This window comes from Rhinopithecus bieti, unplaced genomic scaffold (genome assembly GCF_001698545.2).
Source record: "Rhinopithecus bieti isolate Rb0 unplaced genomic scaffold, ASM169854v2 scaffold_40368, whole genome shotgun sequence".
NCBI classification, from domain to species: Eukaryota; Metazoa; Chordata; class Mammalia; order Primates; family Cercopithecidae; genus Rhinopithecus; species Rhinopithecus bieti.
In genome coordinates, this window is record NW_016817546.1 from 2,836,278 (window position 1) to 2,852,766 (window position 16,489).

Consider the following 16,489-nt stretch of genomic DNA (forward strand, 5'->3'; position numbering starts at 1 on the left):
GAACTAAAACCTCATCAAAACTAAAGAAGAAAATGACACTTTCTCTTAACACTGCAATGAGGCGGACGCCAAGAAAATGGCAGCCACAGCCCCGGAATGGAGGTCAGCTATCTGGGAACCTCCCTTAATCCAAACACAGCCAGAATTAGGAAGGAAGCCAAGAACACTCTGAAGGCCAAAAGTGAATTTTATGAAGTCCATGCACAAAAGCTCATGTACTCTACTGTGAGAAGAGGTTCTCCGACCCACATTCGTAGCTTGATTACTATAAAACTACTCACAGTTCTAATATGCTTAATTATCAGGTTGCCAAGCCCAGAGATCAGAAGCAACAAATCAGAGGGGAAAAAATATAGCTCAAAACTGACACACAGAAGCAAAAGAGTGACAGGAAACACCAAGGTGAGATTATGTTTTAAACAATAAAAATCAGACACAAGGATTTGAAAGATATAGCAGTTTGGGGTCATTTATCATAAAAGCAAACTCTCTACTCAAAAAACCCAAATCGCAGTGTTAAATAAAGCCCAGTTTAATAAGCTACATACAACATAATAAACCCAAGTTATTAAGGAAAATGTAAGTTAAATTCCGTGTGTTCTACTTAACATAGAGGAAAAAGGTAGCACAGTTTAATACCTTTTGTTTGCATATTACTTTGTAGTCTATAAAACACTTCATAAGAATTACCTCATTTGATCCTCAACAAAACCATAGGGCAAGAGGGCAGATACCTCCACTGGTCAGGAATTCGCTGGTAAACGGGTTTATCGGTGGCAAACTATAACACAGATGGGCTTGTTGGTGGCAACCTATATAACACAGATGGGCTTGTCGGTGGCAACCTATAATACAGAATGTTCAATTGCCTAACAGGAGAGAGTACACAGAAGGCACATGAAGACACAGGGCACAGAAGGCCTCCTGAGAAGCGTCACCAACTGACTATCCCAACTTTCAACTGGAACTGCACTTCCAAAACTTCCGCTATGAAAGCTCCCATTCTTCCATCTGCATCTTCCAGGGCCTCATCTGAAGAACTGTTATAACGCCTTCTAATCACATCACCACCCCCCTACCGTGGAGGACAAATTTATGATGGACCTTCTATGATCCCCATCTCTTGATGTCCTGATGTTAACGGCCTTTTTTTTTTTTTTTTTTGACATGGAGTCTCGCTCTCTCACCCAGGCTGGAGTGCAGTGGCGCGATCTCGGCTCACTGCAAGCTCTGCCTCCCGGGTTCACACCATTCTCCTGCCTCAGCCTCCCAAGCAGCTGGGACTACAGGTGCTTGCCACCACGCCCGGCTAATTTTTTGTATTTTTAGTAGAGACGGGGTTTCACCGTGTTAGTCAGGATGGTCTCAATCTCCTGACCTCGTGATCTGCCCGCCTCAGCCTCCCAAAGCGCTGGGATTACAGGCGTGAGCCACCGCGCCTGGCCAATGCTAACAGCTTTGTGTAACCTCCTCCCCCAGAGTGTGGGCTGGACGTAGCAAGACGCTTCTAACCAGCAGAACACAGCAAAGGCAATGGGCAGACTGTGACTTCTCTGTCTTGCTAGAGACTGTCCCCCCGGCTCTGATGAAGTAAGCTGTGGTGTTGAAGAGGCCCGTGGGACAGGAACTAAGGGCAGCCTCGGGCCAACAGCTGGCGAGAAGCTGAGCCCTCAGCCCAACAGCCCAAAGAAAGGAGTCCTTCAAACGGGCAAGGGACCCTGGAAGCGGATCCTCCCCTACCAGAGGTTTCCGAGGCGAGCCCAGTCCTGGCCAGCACCTCAACCGCAGCTCAGCAGTCCCAAACCAGCAGACCCAGCCCTGCCCTGCCCTACCCAAAAGCCTGACCCATGGGAACCAGGAGATTCCACCCTGGGCTGTTTTAAGCCACTGGGTTTGTGATGACTGGTTACAGCAGCAATAGATAACTAATATACCCACAGCCCATCAGGCCACAGTGGTTTCTTTTCTCCTCTTGGACTGGATCAATCATTTCACCATCATTTACACCAGTACTCTGTATACGCCACAACAGTTCTGAAATAATCCACTACCCTATCTCTACTCCTTTATTCTCTCATTGTCGAATTGACAAAACCAATACCTTTCCTTAGTCTTCAGTCAACTCTGCAGCATTACGACTGACAACCTCCTTTCAACCATCCACACTCAGCATCCCTGAATTCATATTCTGCTTGTTCCATTACCTCTCCGACCATTCTTTCTCAGCCTCTACTGGTTCTCTCCCCTCTGGTGACACTAAAATGTAAGCATTCATCACATTTCTGCCCTCAGGCCCCTTTTCTGCTCCCCTGCCAATCTCACTCACAACTGTGACTTCTAATTGTTTTGAACTGATTCATTCATTCATCAACCAAAAGGTACTGTCTGTACACTTTGGTTGAAAGACGAGATTTAGCAGTGAGCAGAAAGACAAGTGAGCAGAAAGACAAGGCCACCGCTTACATGAAGCTTCCACTCTCCCAGGGGCTGTGCTGCTGCCGCTGCATCTGCCCCTCCAGACCTCCTCACAGCCCTTCTCTCCCTGCCCCATGCCCAGGGGGCTGACCTCTAAGGATTCCAGCACCAAGGCTCCCTTGCCCTCTGGATGAACAATGAAGAAAAAAAGCAGAGTGATATGAAGAACTCCCTAGTCACTGATCCACACCTCCAATGTCACGCTGTATATATACACTCTAAAGCTGCCCAATGACGCCTTAAAAACAGCAGTACCGGCCAGGCGCGATGGCTCACGCCTGTAACCCTACTACTTTTGGGAGGTCAAGGTGGACGGATCACCTGAGATCAGGAGTTCGAGACCAGCCTGGCCAACATGGTGAAACCCCATTTTTACTAAAAACACAAAAATTAGCCAGGCATGGTGGTGTGTGCCTGTAATCCCAGCTACTCGGGAGGCTAAGGCAGGAGAATTGCTTGAACCCGGGTGGTGGATGTTGCAGTGAGCTGAGACCATGCCATTGCACTGCAGCCTGGGCAACAAGAGTGAAACTCTGTCTAAAAAAAAGGGAAGAAGAAAGAAGAAAGAGAAGGAAGAGGAGGAGGAGGAGGAGGAAAGAAGAAGAAGAGTGGTACCTTTGCAGCCGTTCTCCCCAAAATATACCTGCCTTGTCTTCCCTATCTCAGTCTGGCCTCACTAAATTCCCAGTTATGGTTCAAAACCTAGGAGTCACCTTCCCTCAAGGCCCACATTCAATCAGTCACAAAATTGTATGTGTGTGTGACACACACACTCCTCAGCCAAGCTAGCTCTTTCCTCACCCCAATTCTACAGACAACTCTTGCCAAAAGTGATTTTCTCCCAACTCCAGTCCCTCCTATTTGCTCATTCATTCATTCATTCATTCAGCCAACAAGCATTTACTAAGTCTAGGTACTCAAGCCTCTAACTGCTAGAAATGCACATCTAATTGAAAGAGAAAGAGAAGTAAACAAGCAACTCCCAAAGCGAACTAAAATGTGCCACGACTAGGAAAACCACGTAGTGCTATGGCACACACAGGAAGGGCATCCGATCCAATTCATGAAAAGAGGGGCAAGGTCAAGAAGGCTTCTATTGGAAGTTTCATTTGAGCCGAAACACAGAGGACACAGAGAGTCAGCAAGAGCATGGGTGAGCATGTGTGCCTGTGTTCCGGAGGCAGATGCAACTTCTAAATCAAGGCAACAACAATGTGGGAGGCCTAAAACCACCACTGTGGGACCTTGGTACAATCAGAGTCTAAAAAATGTAACATGACTGTAGAGAGGAGGCTGGAAGGGTAACTAGGTGGCCCTTATTAGCACATTTCAGGAGAATCGACTTTATCCAATCAATTCCATTCTTCTACTAAAAAAAAATGCTAAAAGCCTCTCCTGAGCAGAGAATTAAATTCATACTCTTCGGTCTGACTTTTCAGGCCTGTAACAACATGACCCCTACCTACTTTCCGAGGCTTACCTACCCATATGCACGTGAATTCCACCCACTCCCTGTACTCTCCTGGCTCTATGCCTCTGTTCCATTTCCTCTGCTTGGAATTTCTCCTCCAACTACCATGTTTGCCTGTCAATGATTTCAGGTCAAATTCCACCTCCTCCCAGAAGTCTTTCCATCTTCCCTTCCAGAGCCTTATTAAAGCATTATGACCTGCCTTGAATCAGTTACATCCATATCTGCTTCCCCACAGACTTCTGTCACTACAGACTGTCCCCTACAGGCTTCTGAAGTATGTGTAAACAGAAATGACTCCTAATTCAAAGTCTAGGAAAAATGTTCAGAAAAGTATTCAATTTACCACTACTGCAGTTCTAAACCACTAACCATGGAAGGTCACAAAGAAATAATTTTTTTTTTGAGACAGAGTCTTGCTCCGTTGAGTAAATGAAGTGACTTAAAAGTATAACAATAACTGATGTTCACATGGCCCCTGCAGGACTACAAGGTCCTAAAATATCTTCTGATCCCTCCAGTAGTAATTACATAAATTTTAATGTCACAATTTTATTGTAACACATTCTAACTCTTTGATAATTAAATATTCATATATGTAATCTGCTAGTTCTCTATTAACCAGAATGCATATTAACCAGAATAGCACATTATTTTTAAAACATGCAAGGCATCAGCAAACTTTCACTTCAAAAAAACATATACTACAAGAAGCCAACCTACAGGCTATGTGGAAGAGCTCTTTGCTCTCTTGGAACCTGAAAGGTCCAATTCCAGTCTAACAGTGAATTACAGTGTTTCACCAAGGCAGCCTACTACATTAATAAATTAAAACAAAATTGTATGTTTTTAAGGCAAGATGTTTGGGTGTCTGAATTAGCCAGGACTTCCCAAGCATACAGCAAATCCATAAAATGAATTTAAACTCCCCAAATAGATCCATAGATTGAACATAATCCCCATTATATCTCAGTTGCCTCTTTTGTGGAAACTAACAAGTTGATCCTAATATTCATACAGAAATACAAGGGACCTAGCACAGCCAAAACAATCTTGAAAAAGAAGAACAGAGTTAAAGGACTGACAGTTCCTGATTTCAAAACTTACTACAAAGCTACAGAATCAAGACATTGTGGTCACGGCATAAAGATAGACATATAGATCAATGGAATAGAATCAAGACTCTAAAAATAAACCCACAGATTTATAGTCAGTTGATTTTCAACAAGGGTGCCAAGACACTTCAGTGAGGAAAGAATGGTCTTTTCAACAAATGGGCCAGGACAACTGAATATCCACATGCAAAAGAATGAAGCTGGAAGCCTACCTCACACTGTATGCAAAAATTAACTGAAGATCTATCAGAGAACTAAATGTCAGAGCTAAAACTACAGAACTCTTATGAAAAAACACAGGTGTAAACCTTCACGACCTTGGATATGACAATGGTTTCTTATTATGATACCAAAAGTATAAGTGACCAAAAAAAAAAAAAAAAAAAAAGATAAATGGGACTCAATCAAATTTAAAACTTCTATTCTTCAAAGGACACTATCAAGAAAGTAAAGGCCAGCACAGCAGCTCACACTTGTAATCCCAGCATTTTAGGAGGCCAAGGCAGGAAAATTACTTGAGCCCAAGAGTTTAAGACCAGCCTGGGCATAATATAGAGACTCCATTTCTATTAAAAAATTTCGAAATTAGCCAGACGATTGGTGCCTGCCTGTAGTCCCAGCTACTCAGGAGACTTAAGTCCAGGCAGGCAAGACTGCAGTGAGTCATGACTGCATCACTACACTCCTGCCTGGGTGACAGAATGAGACTCTCTCTCAAAAAACGAAAGTGAAAAGACAACCCATGAAGAATCGGAGAAAAATCATACATCACACGTCAATCAAACATTCGAAATCACATATTTGATAAGGGACTGATATGTAGAACACATATAAAAAATTCCTACAATTGAACAGCAAAAATTCAACTGACTCAATTCAAAAACGGAAGAGGATTTGAATAGACATTCGCCAAAGCAGACATACAAATGGCTAATAAGCGCATGAACAGATGCTCGACATCATGAGTCACTAGGGAAATGCAAATCAAAACCACAATAATATGCCACTTCCCATCTACAAGAATGGCTATAATCAAAAAGATGGACAATAACAAGTGTTTGCAAGAATGTGGAGAAATTACAACTCTCATACTTGCTGGTGGGAATGTAATATGATCTAACCACTTTGGAAAAGTTTGGAAAACAGTTCCTCAAAAAGTTACACAGAGTTAACTAAGACACCACAATTCCACTCCTAGGTATCTTTCCAAGAGAAATGAAAACATATGTCCATACATAAGACTGTACACAAATGTTCACAGTAGCATTTTTCATAATAACCAAAAAGTAGAATAACTCAAATGTCTATTAACTGGTGAATGGACAAACAAAACGTGGTATCTATGCACACGACAGAGGATTATTCAAAAATAAACGGAACGAAGTGGCCAGGTGTGGTGGTTCACACCTGTAATCCCAGCACCTTGGGAGTCCGAGGCAGAAGGATCACTTGAGCCCAGGAGTTCAAGACCAGCCTGGGCAACATGGCGAGACCCTGTCTCTATTATATTAAATTAAAATTTTTTTAATTTTAAAAAAGGGATGAAGTAACAGTACATGCTACAGACAACACAGATAAAAACCTTGAAAACATTATGCTAAGGGAAATAAGCCAGTCAGGTCACAAAAGGACAAACACTATATGATTCCATTTATATGAAATGTTGAGACTAGTCCTAAAGATCCATAAAGAAATAAAGCAGATTAGCAATTGACTAGGGCTGGGAGGAGGAGGCAACAGGGAGTGGCTGCTAATGGGTAGATGTTCTTTTTGGAGGGATGAACATGTGGAATTAGAGAGTGGGGACAGTAACACAAAACATGTAAATATACAAAAGAAAACCCACTCAATTACATATTTTAAAAGGGTGAATTTTACAATATATGAATTACATCTTAAGCTATTATTGAAAAACAAATCAGGCTGGGCACAGTGGCTCATACCTGTAATTCCAGCACTTTGGGAGGCCAAGGCTGGAGATCACTTGAGGCCAGGAGTTTAAGACCAGACTGGGCAACATATTGAGACCCTGTCTTTACAAAAAAAAAAAAAAAAAAAAAAACGAGTTTCACTCATTTCCCAGGCTGGAATGCAACGGCAATCTCGGCACACTGCAACCTCCACCTCCCGGGTTCAACTGATTCTCCTGCCTCAGCCTCCCAAGAAGCTGGGATTACTGGCACCTGCCACCATGCCCGGCTTTTTGTATTTTTTTTAGTAGAGACGGGGTTTCACCATGTTGGCCAGGCTGGTCTGGAACTCCTGACCTCAGGCGATCTACCCGCCTCGGCCTCCCAAAGTGCTGGGATTACAGGTGTGAACCACCATGCCCGGCCAAAAATAATTTTTTTAATCAGCTGGGCATGGTAATACATGCCTGTACTCCTAACCACTTGGGAGTCTGAGGCAGGAAGATCACTTGAGCCCAGGAATTCAAGGTTACAGTGAGCTATGATCACACCTCTGCACTCCAGCCTGGATGACAGAGTGAGACCATCTTTAAAAAGAAATAAAATAATTTTAAAAGGAACCAAATCCCTTTAACTACTGAAACTATTGTGAAGGTTGTTTCTTCAAAAACATCATATACTTTCCTCTTTTGTTTAGCAGAACATACTCAGTATTGCTTTTCTGAATTTACTCAAGGTCAACACTATGAAACATCAATTACTAAACAGCTGTAAATTCAGAGAATTCAATGGTGTGCAGGCTATTAGCCCTTTACATAGTTATCTCCACACTACTACTCTTTCACAGTCTTCCACCTGTCTTCTATAATTTTGTTTCCTCCTTCTACCATGAAAAATCACGAACAACAAGAGATCAGAGGCAGCAGGGACACACTAAGGAAAAGCTGAAGGGCCGTGCACACAGGCAGCCACAGACATTTCAAGACAGGCTGTTTTCTGTTTTCTTCCCCACTTGTTTTCTGCTTTCTACCCATTCTGAAGGCAATGTCTCCCTTTCTTACTAAGGACACACATCTCCATCCTTTTATGTCAACCGATCCAAAACAAGGGGAAACATGGGGAAGGCCACCCAAATAGCTGAACTGTGGAAGACCTCAAATGATACTGACATCACCCAAACTGCCTGATTCTACCTGAGAACACCCACAGGGCAAAGACTGCACAGACCATAGCATTCCAGGGTGTTCTGCTCCTCCAATGGTCAAAGTAAACGTTTTGGGGCCAGGCACGGTGGCTCACACCTGTAATCCCAGCCCTTTAAGAGACTGAGGCAGGTGGATCGCTTGAGCTGGCCAGGAGTTCCAGACCAGCCTAGGCAACATAATGAAACCCCTGTCTCTACTAAAAACGTAAAAATTCCCCGGGCACGGTGGCATATGCCTGTGTTTCCAGCTAAGTCCTCAGCCTGGGGCGCTGAGGTGGGAGGATCACTTGAGCCCAGGCTGTCGAGGCTTCAGTGAGCTGAAATTGCGCCACTGCACTCCAGCCTGGGCGACAGAATAAGACCCTGTCTCAAAAAAAAAAGAGAGAGAGAGAGAGACAAAGAAAAAGCTTTGGGACAGTTACTACATCTACCACTAACTTACTCCACACACAACCAGGCTGGCTGACCAAGGACACTTGGCCTCCTATCTGTAGCTACACTGAACACTTTCTCTGCAAAACATTCAATCACTATAGCACCTGAACATAAGACACTCCTTTAGGAGTCAGTACCTTTTCTTTTACACTGTTTGATGGAGACAGAGCTTGAGGTGCCAGGACCCCCTGCTCCAATAACCAGCTTCTCACACAATCTCCTCTCACTCTAAGACCCTCCAAATGATCAGCAGGCTGCTGGATCTAACCAACCTTCTTTCATAGTCCACTGGAGTGGGAGGATCACCTGGCCTATGGAAACAAAGCAACTGGCTGAGGGGAGTCAGTCCAATTCCCAGTCTTGAGTATTTTTGTACTGAGCCATAGAAACAGGAGTCAGATGATGGTGAGCACTGGAACTAGAATCAGGACATGCAGCAGCCTTGACTAAGGCCACTACATGCAACTTAGGCAAGAAAACTACATGTGAATGGAGAAAGCCCAGCTCCAGAGAAGACATGTACTCCACACTCTCCGGATCCAGTTCCCACTGCCCAGCTACACTTCAGTTTCTGTCCTGGGAGGCTACAATTGCTTCTGCTCTTCTTAGGCTAAAACTGCTTTCACTTGGCCTAACCTGTGCGGCTTGCGGTGCGTGCAATCAAAAGTGCTCTAATCTAAAGCAGGGCCTGCTTACCTTCCCTGACATCAACCCCAAATCATCTGTTTCCTAGTGTTTATTACAAACCTCAGACTTTTCTGAATGAGCTAGCCAGTCCTCTTTACAAATATAAATATTGCAAATATTAAAATCTCACCTAAAAATCACTTTCTGTATAACTGAACCTCAGGGCCTGATTACCATCAATTTTTTTTTTTTTTAAATGTGTGATTCTGACAGTTTATTTAAGGCACAGCCTCCCACCTTGGGGTCATGAAAATATTGGCCATATATTTACTGTTAGGACCTTGTAACTAATTTTCTCATTAAGCTTCAAATCCATTTGAAGTTTTTATTTTTTCAATTGTGGTAAAATATGCATAACATACAATTTACCACTTTAACCCTTTTTGAGCATACAATTTAGTGAAATTAAGGACATTCCCATTGTATATCACCACTAGCCAAGGCTTATTTTCAAAGCATTCTGAAAATCATGACTTTTTTATTTTTATTAAACAAGTATTTATGTTCCCTCATCAAACGACAAGGGCCAGGAGCCTCATCAGTGGCGGGACTGTGGCAGGACAGTGACAAAGGTAGCAAAGAGCACCCACAACAACTTGGAGCAGCACCAGAGCAGCTAAATCCATCCTCAGTTCCTCCAGACATGGCCACAGAAGCTAAAGAGACTAAAAATACTTGGAGAGGACGGATAAAAGCTGTCAAGGATATTCGGCTCAGTTAGAGAGGTCGCCACTATCACCATGTTTACATCAGAAAACACTCATACGAGCTGCAGTGGGCCATATTTAGAATAATTAGATTCAGTATAGAATGTCTGATGTTCCTTCCCTCCCAAAATGCCTGGAATAAATCTCTGGGCCTTGAATTTGGTCAAGTTATCTATGATCAATTTCCGGAGGACCCCTAGGAAGAAAGACAGGTACTTCAAAAATGTTAAGAACCCACTCTCCACCTTTCTAACTTGTTATAGCTTTCTTTTTAGTACAACAGCCTCTATCAATAAAACCAAATGAGGAAGAAACTTCTATCAAAGCTTTGTGAAAGCAAACAATTCAGCCAGAACGTTTCATAATGGCTGAGATGGAAAGGATAAGGCAGGGAATGTTTACACGAACACCAGGAACTTTAACTTGCCTCTCAGTATCTTTAAAAATGAAAGAAAGTTCCAAAAATAAATTATGTTCATGGCCTCTCCAAATGCCAGGCCTATAGTAGCCCAGGGAGTAGGCCCAAGTGAAGATGTGATATGATCAATGACAGTGGGCCCACAGCAACTCCCCAATCCACACGAGTTTCTAAATAGGAAGAGTCTTCATTTACTGAATTACTGGGAATCGATAGATTTTAATAACAGTTATATTAATCAACTCCAGAAAGTCCAACTAAATGAATATAAATACTACCTTAAACAGAAAAAGTCTGAGGTTAGCAAATATTTTTCATCTGTAATCATATATTATTTAAGTCTATTTTCCAAAACTATGAACCCTCATCTATGTCTGAACAAAGACCTCAGATTTGTCATACAAAATAACTATGAATATTTGGCTGTTGTACATCTTTTTTAATAATTTTAAATTTTTTTTACATTTTGTTTGTTTTGAGATAGGGTCTCAACTCTGTCATCCAGACTGGAGTGCAGTGGCGCAATCATAGCTCACTGCAGCCTTGACCTCAAGGGCTCAAGCAATCCTCCAACCTCAGCCTCCCAGGTACCTGGGATCAAAGGTGCGTACCACCACATCTGGCTAATTTTTTCTATTTTTAGTAGAGACAAGGTCTCACTATGTTGCCCAGGCTGGTCTTGAACTCCAGGGCTAAAGCAATCCTCCCGCCTCGGCCTCCCAAAGTGTTGAGATTATAGGCGTGAGCCACAGTACCCGGCCTACATTTTTTAAAGTTAATATAGTATATTAAACAGACAGACCTAAAAACTTAAGCTGTCTATGTACCTCAGAAAGGAGACATCTGAGTGTCTGTAGTTCAAATCCCCCCATACGGCTTGAGTCAACATATTATTCTTGTCCTGGAGCAAGGACCTCAAAAGGAAAAGATACAGTTATACAGAACAGCTGAATATCAGGAAAGCAAGCCCTGAAATGAAATTCCATATCTCCGACTTCATTTCCTTATATAATAGTCCCCCCCTTATCCATGGTTTCAGTTACAAGCGGTCAACTAAGGTCCAAAAATAGGTGAGTATGGTACAATAAGATAATCTGAGAGAGATAGACCACATTCACACAACTTTTATTACAGTATATTGTTGCAATTTCTATTTTATCATTAGTTACTGCTATTAATTATTAATAGTAATTATTATTAATGGGAAAGAACTTTCAAGGTCATCACTAGTACAACCCTTTACCCAATACACGAATCCCCTCAAAATGACTACCAACTATCTCATTATATAAGAGCTGAGGTCTGAGAAAAGCAAGATGAGGAAAAGTTGTGCTGGAATCAAGAGTGATAAATGCAGAAATACCATCTGGTAAAAGAAGGTATGGAGGCCATGGAGAGAAAGGCTTCTAGCTTCTGGTCTACCTAAGCGGCAGCAAAGACAGTACAGAATGCAGCTCTGCTGGGATCCTTGAGTTCTGCTCGCCAGCATTCCTAGCTAGTGAAAGAAAAGAGTACAAGCCAGGCACAGCGGCTCATGCCTGTAAGCCTGGCACTTTGGGAGGCTGAGACAGGATTACTGCTTGAGGCCAGGAGTACAAGACAAGCCTGTGCAATATAGCAAGACCCTTTCTCCATAAAATTAAAAAAGAATGAGCCAGGTGTGGTGGCACATGCCTGTAGTCCTCGCTATTCAGGAGGCTGAGGTAGGAGAATCACTTGAACCCAAGAGTTCAACGTTGCAGAGAGCTGTGATGGCATTCTAGCCTGGGTGACAGAGCAAGAGTCTGTCTCTAAAAAAATTTTTTTAATTAATAATAATAAATAATGAATAAGTAAACAATAAATAACAAATAGTAAAAAGGAAAGAGTTTGAGCTGGGAATCAAAGTGGGCTTGTTCTAAAAGCTGTCTAGGAAGCGCAAAGCCTTCACGGCTGGAGAACTAACCAATCGCTGATTGGTTCAGGGTTAGATAAAAACGATAATGCTTTAGCCAGGTGTGGAGGCTCACATCTGTAACCCCAGCACTTTGGGAGGCTGAGGAGGGCGGATCATGAGGTCAGGAGATCGAGACCATCCTGGCTAACATGGTGAAATCTCGTCTCTACTAAAAAAATACAAAAAATTACCCGGGTGTGGTAGCAGGTGCCTGTGGTCCCAGCTACCCGAGAGGCTGAGGCAGGAGAATGGCATGAACTCGAGAAGCAGAGCTTGCATCACTACACTCCAGCCTGGGCAACAGAGCAAGAATCCATCTCAATAAATAAATAAATAAATAAATAAATAAATAAATAAATAATGCTGATGCTACCGCCAGTATTCCAGATATTCTGAAACCTAGTAATAACAGCCCACAACTTTTCATACCTACAGTGGCACATGGCTTTGAAAATTAGGGGGTTTTTACAGAGCCCCTCTACCATTAAATATTCCTTTCTTAGGCTGGGTGCAGTGGCTCATGCCTGTAATCCCAGCACTTTGGGAGGCCAAGGCGGGTGGATCACCTGAGGTCAGGAATTCGAGACCAGCCTGGCCAACATGGTGTCTCAACTAAAAATACAAAAATTAGCCGGGCGTACGGTTGGGCGCCTGTAATCCTAGCTACTTGGGGGGCCGAGGCAGGAGAATCACTTGAACCCAGGAGGCGGAGGTTGCAGTGAGTTGAGATTGCGCCATCGCACTCCAGCCTGGGGGACAACAGCGAGACTTCACCTCAAAAAATATATATATTTTTTTTTCTTTTTTCATTATCGCTTGCAAATAGATTCTTTTACAGAAATCATATTTAAATAATATATAAATTATTTTGTTATTAGGGAAAATAATGTCATTTAAGTCAACTTCAATGTTTATTCACAGTCTACTTGCTTTTATTTCCTTTCTCTTAGCTAATCTACTGAAAGGAGAAAGCCAGTTAACAGACCACTCTTCTGCTACCTATTAGATAATATAGTTTAACCTAAAGGAACACAAAGTTCTAGTTTCACTTAATAATGGGAGGACACAGGATCTGTACTTGTTATGGCATTTAAAAAGTCATCTCAGGCCAGGTGCGGTGGCTCACGTCTGTAATCCCAGCACTTTGGGAGGCGAAGGCAGGCAGATAAGCTGAGGTCGTTGAGTTCCAGATCAGCCTGGCCAACATGGTGAAACCCCATCTCTACTAAAAAAAAAAACAAAAATTAGCCAGGCGTAGTGGTGCGTGCCTATAATCCCAGCTACTCGGGAGGCTGAGGTAGGAGAACTGCTTGAACACGGGAAATAGAGGTTGTGGTGAGCCAAGATCATGCCACCGCACTTCAGTCTGGGTGACAGAGCAAGATTCCATCTCAAAAAACAAAAACCCAATAAATAAAAAATAAAGAGTCATCTCAGCCGGACATGGTGGCTCATGCTTGTAATCCCAGCACTTTGGGAGGCTGATGCAGGAGGATCGCTTGAGCCCTGTAGTTTGAGACCAGCCCGGGCAACAAGGCAAAATCCCATCTCTACAAAAAATACAAAACTTAGCCAGGCATGGTGGCGCGCACCTATGGTCTCAGCCACTTAGGGGACTGAGGCAGGAGGATTGCTTAGGCCGGGGAAGTGGAGGCTGCAGTAAGACAAGATCACGCCACTGCACTTCAGCCTGGGTGACAAAGCAAGACCGTCTCAGAAAAAAAAGTGATCTCAAGAGTAAGACTAAGTATCAATCAAAGTGGTTGCAGCTTGAATCATCGATTCTAATCATGAATTATTATTTAGCTAAAATGATGATTCCCAAATATAACACATTTTACTTCTAAATGTTTCTTGGCAACTGAGTATCCAGAAAGTCAGCAAAACCCCCAAGAAAGCAGATAAAATGAACTTTTTTACACCTCACCATTCATCAACTACAGCAGGCTTGAAAGATAACATGGGTCGGAGGCTTAGCCTCAAATTTGGCCTGCAGAAGAAAACTTCAAATAAGATTTCTTCAAGAACTGCTCTAACGTAGTACTAAACTTCAAGCAGTGACCTCCCAAGAGAAGAAACTGGAGTCGACAGCTACACGAGTGCACAATCCAGGAGAGATGCACCCTAAGTCCAATACAAGGAATACTACACCAGTTCCATCACAATAATAATATATTAAAATAAAAGTATCAAACAATGAAGTTATTTAAAATATGTCAAAGGCAAGAAAATCCTCCAAAAAAAAATCTAAATCCATTACAAAGGTAATCCGAATAAAACATCATTTAATCTCTAGGCCTAAACTCTCTGAAATAAAGTATTATATATTCTTCCAACTTAGTCAAATTATACAAGAAATGCTACTTTAGGCCGGCACAGTGGCTCATGCCCATAATCCTAGCACTCTGGGAGGCCAAGGTGGGTGGATCGCTTGCGTTCACAAGTTGGAGACCAGCCTGAGCAACACGGCGAAAACCCATCTCCGCAAAAAATACAAAAATTAGCCAGGCATGGTGGCGCGTGCCTGTAGTCCCAGCTACTCAGGAGGCTGAGGGATCACCTGAGCCCGAGAAGTCAAGGCTGCAGTGAGCCGAGAAAGATCATGTCACTGCCCTCCAGACTGAGTGACACAGTGAGACCGTCTCCAAAAAATAAAAAAGAAATGCTGTTTTATAACAAAGGAGCCACAGCATAGCACTCTCAACTTCCTGTAAGAACAAAAATATTGTGTCAATATGTTCACAACACAGTTCAAGTCACAAAATCATGAGATAATTAAATTGACTTTTTAGGTTTCAATCTGTTTAGCCAGAAACCTTATCCAAACTGTACTGATGCAAATCAAAATGAGAACTATAGTACTATCAAAGTAACTCCAGTATCTTATCTTTTGTTTTACCTTTTATCAGTGATTTATGGGCTGACTAATGGTAAACTGATTTGTGCATGTGCCAGAAGTCAGCTCAGGAATACAAAACAGGAAAAAAATTTAGAAGAATCAAATTCATGAATGAAAATGCTGACGTCATAGTTCAGTTCCCAGCAGAGTTTAGAGTAGCATACGAAAAACAGTGTATCTTCCGGAATGTTAAAACACCAAAGTCGTTTGGTAAAGGAAATAAAAGAAAAAGTCATTCCTTGCTCAGAATGAGGGAACGGAGAAAAGAGAAAAGCTCAATTAACAAGCTTTTCCATGAACCAAAAATGAAAAATATACAATGTATATGGCACAAACTATCATAACCTCTAAACCACATATTTTGTGTTATTGTCAGAAATAATATTTTTTAGGCGGGCCATGGTAGCTCACACCTGTAAATCCCAGCACTTTGGGAGGCTGAGGCAGATGGACTGCTTGAGACCAGGAGTTCAAGACCAGCCTGGGCAACACAGCAAGACCCCATCTCTACCAAAAAGAGAAAAAAAAACCTAAGCAGGCAAGGTGACACACACCAGTAGTCCCAGTTACTCAGGGGGCTGAGGCAGGAGGATCATTTCAGCACAGGAGGCCAAGGTTGCAGTGAGCTATGGATTGCACTACTGCACTCCAGTCTGGGCAACAGAGCGAGACCCTGTCTCTAAAAAAAAATAAGATAAAATAAATTTAAAAGAAGTAACATTTTTTACAGGTGATGACTAGTTGTGTCTCTAAATAAGTAGGACATAGCCGCCCCACCCCCGCAACTTTAAATCCTTCTCCCATCACGGGGCCTAACTTTCAAAAATGAATGCATAATGCAGCTAGGCAGTCCTCCACTGAAAACGACCCAGCACAGCCATACCACACCTGATTTTAAGTAATTCTGAATAATATGGGGTGGAACTCAGTGACCAGAAGAAAGCTCCTGGAATTTTTATGAGGGAAGAAAAAAAAAAAGAAAGAAAGAAAAAAGCCTTTATCTAATGATGTAATATAAACTAATAAAAAAGAAAGATTACAAAAATTTGATTTACTTAGAACTATTAAAAGTGGCTAGTGGCATGGATTGTTCATATCTTTCATCTCTCGGCAGGACTGAAAATACAACTAGTAATACAAACTTCTGTAAAGTTTGGACACAATTTACTAAAGTCCTTTTATTCAGGACACTTAACTAACTGATTCCTGGATGTCTAATGTTTCCCAGGGAA

The 16,489-nt window shown here is 42.4% G+C and overlaps 1 protein-coding gene across 2 annotated transcripts in view; it reads right to left on the minus strand.

The window, feature by feature from the left end:
- Positions 1-13,528, minus strand: part of CAMTA1 (calmodulin binding transcription activator 1) — a 980,313-nt gene extending 966,785 nt beyond the window's left edge. Inside the window, exons 1-2 of one of the 2 annotated variants that reach the window (XM_017856059.1) lie at positions 13,437-13,528; positions 11,250-11,336 (exon numbers count right to left, since the gene is read on the minus strand). In XM_017856059.1, the coding sequence (XP_017711548.1) occupies positions 11,250-11,294 (45 nt within the window). In that variant the 5' untranslated portion in view covers positions 11,295-11,336; positions 13,437-13,528. Of the gene's footprint in view, positions 1-11,249; positions 11,472-13,436 lie in introns of those variants that run through there. The other variant, XM_017856060.1, reaches the window with a different exon arrangement.
- Positions 13,529-16,489: the final 2,961 nt, after the last annotated feature.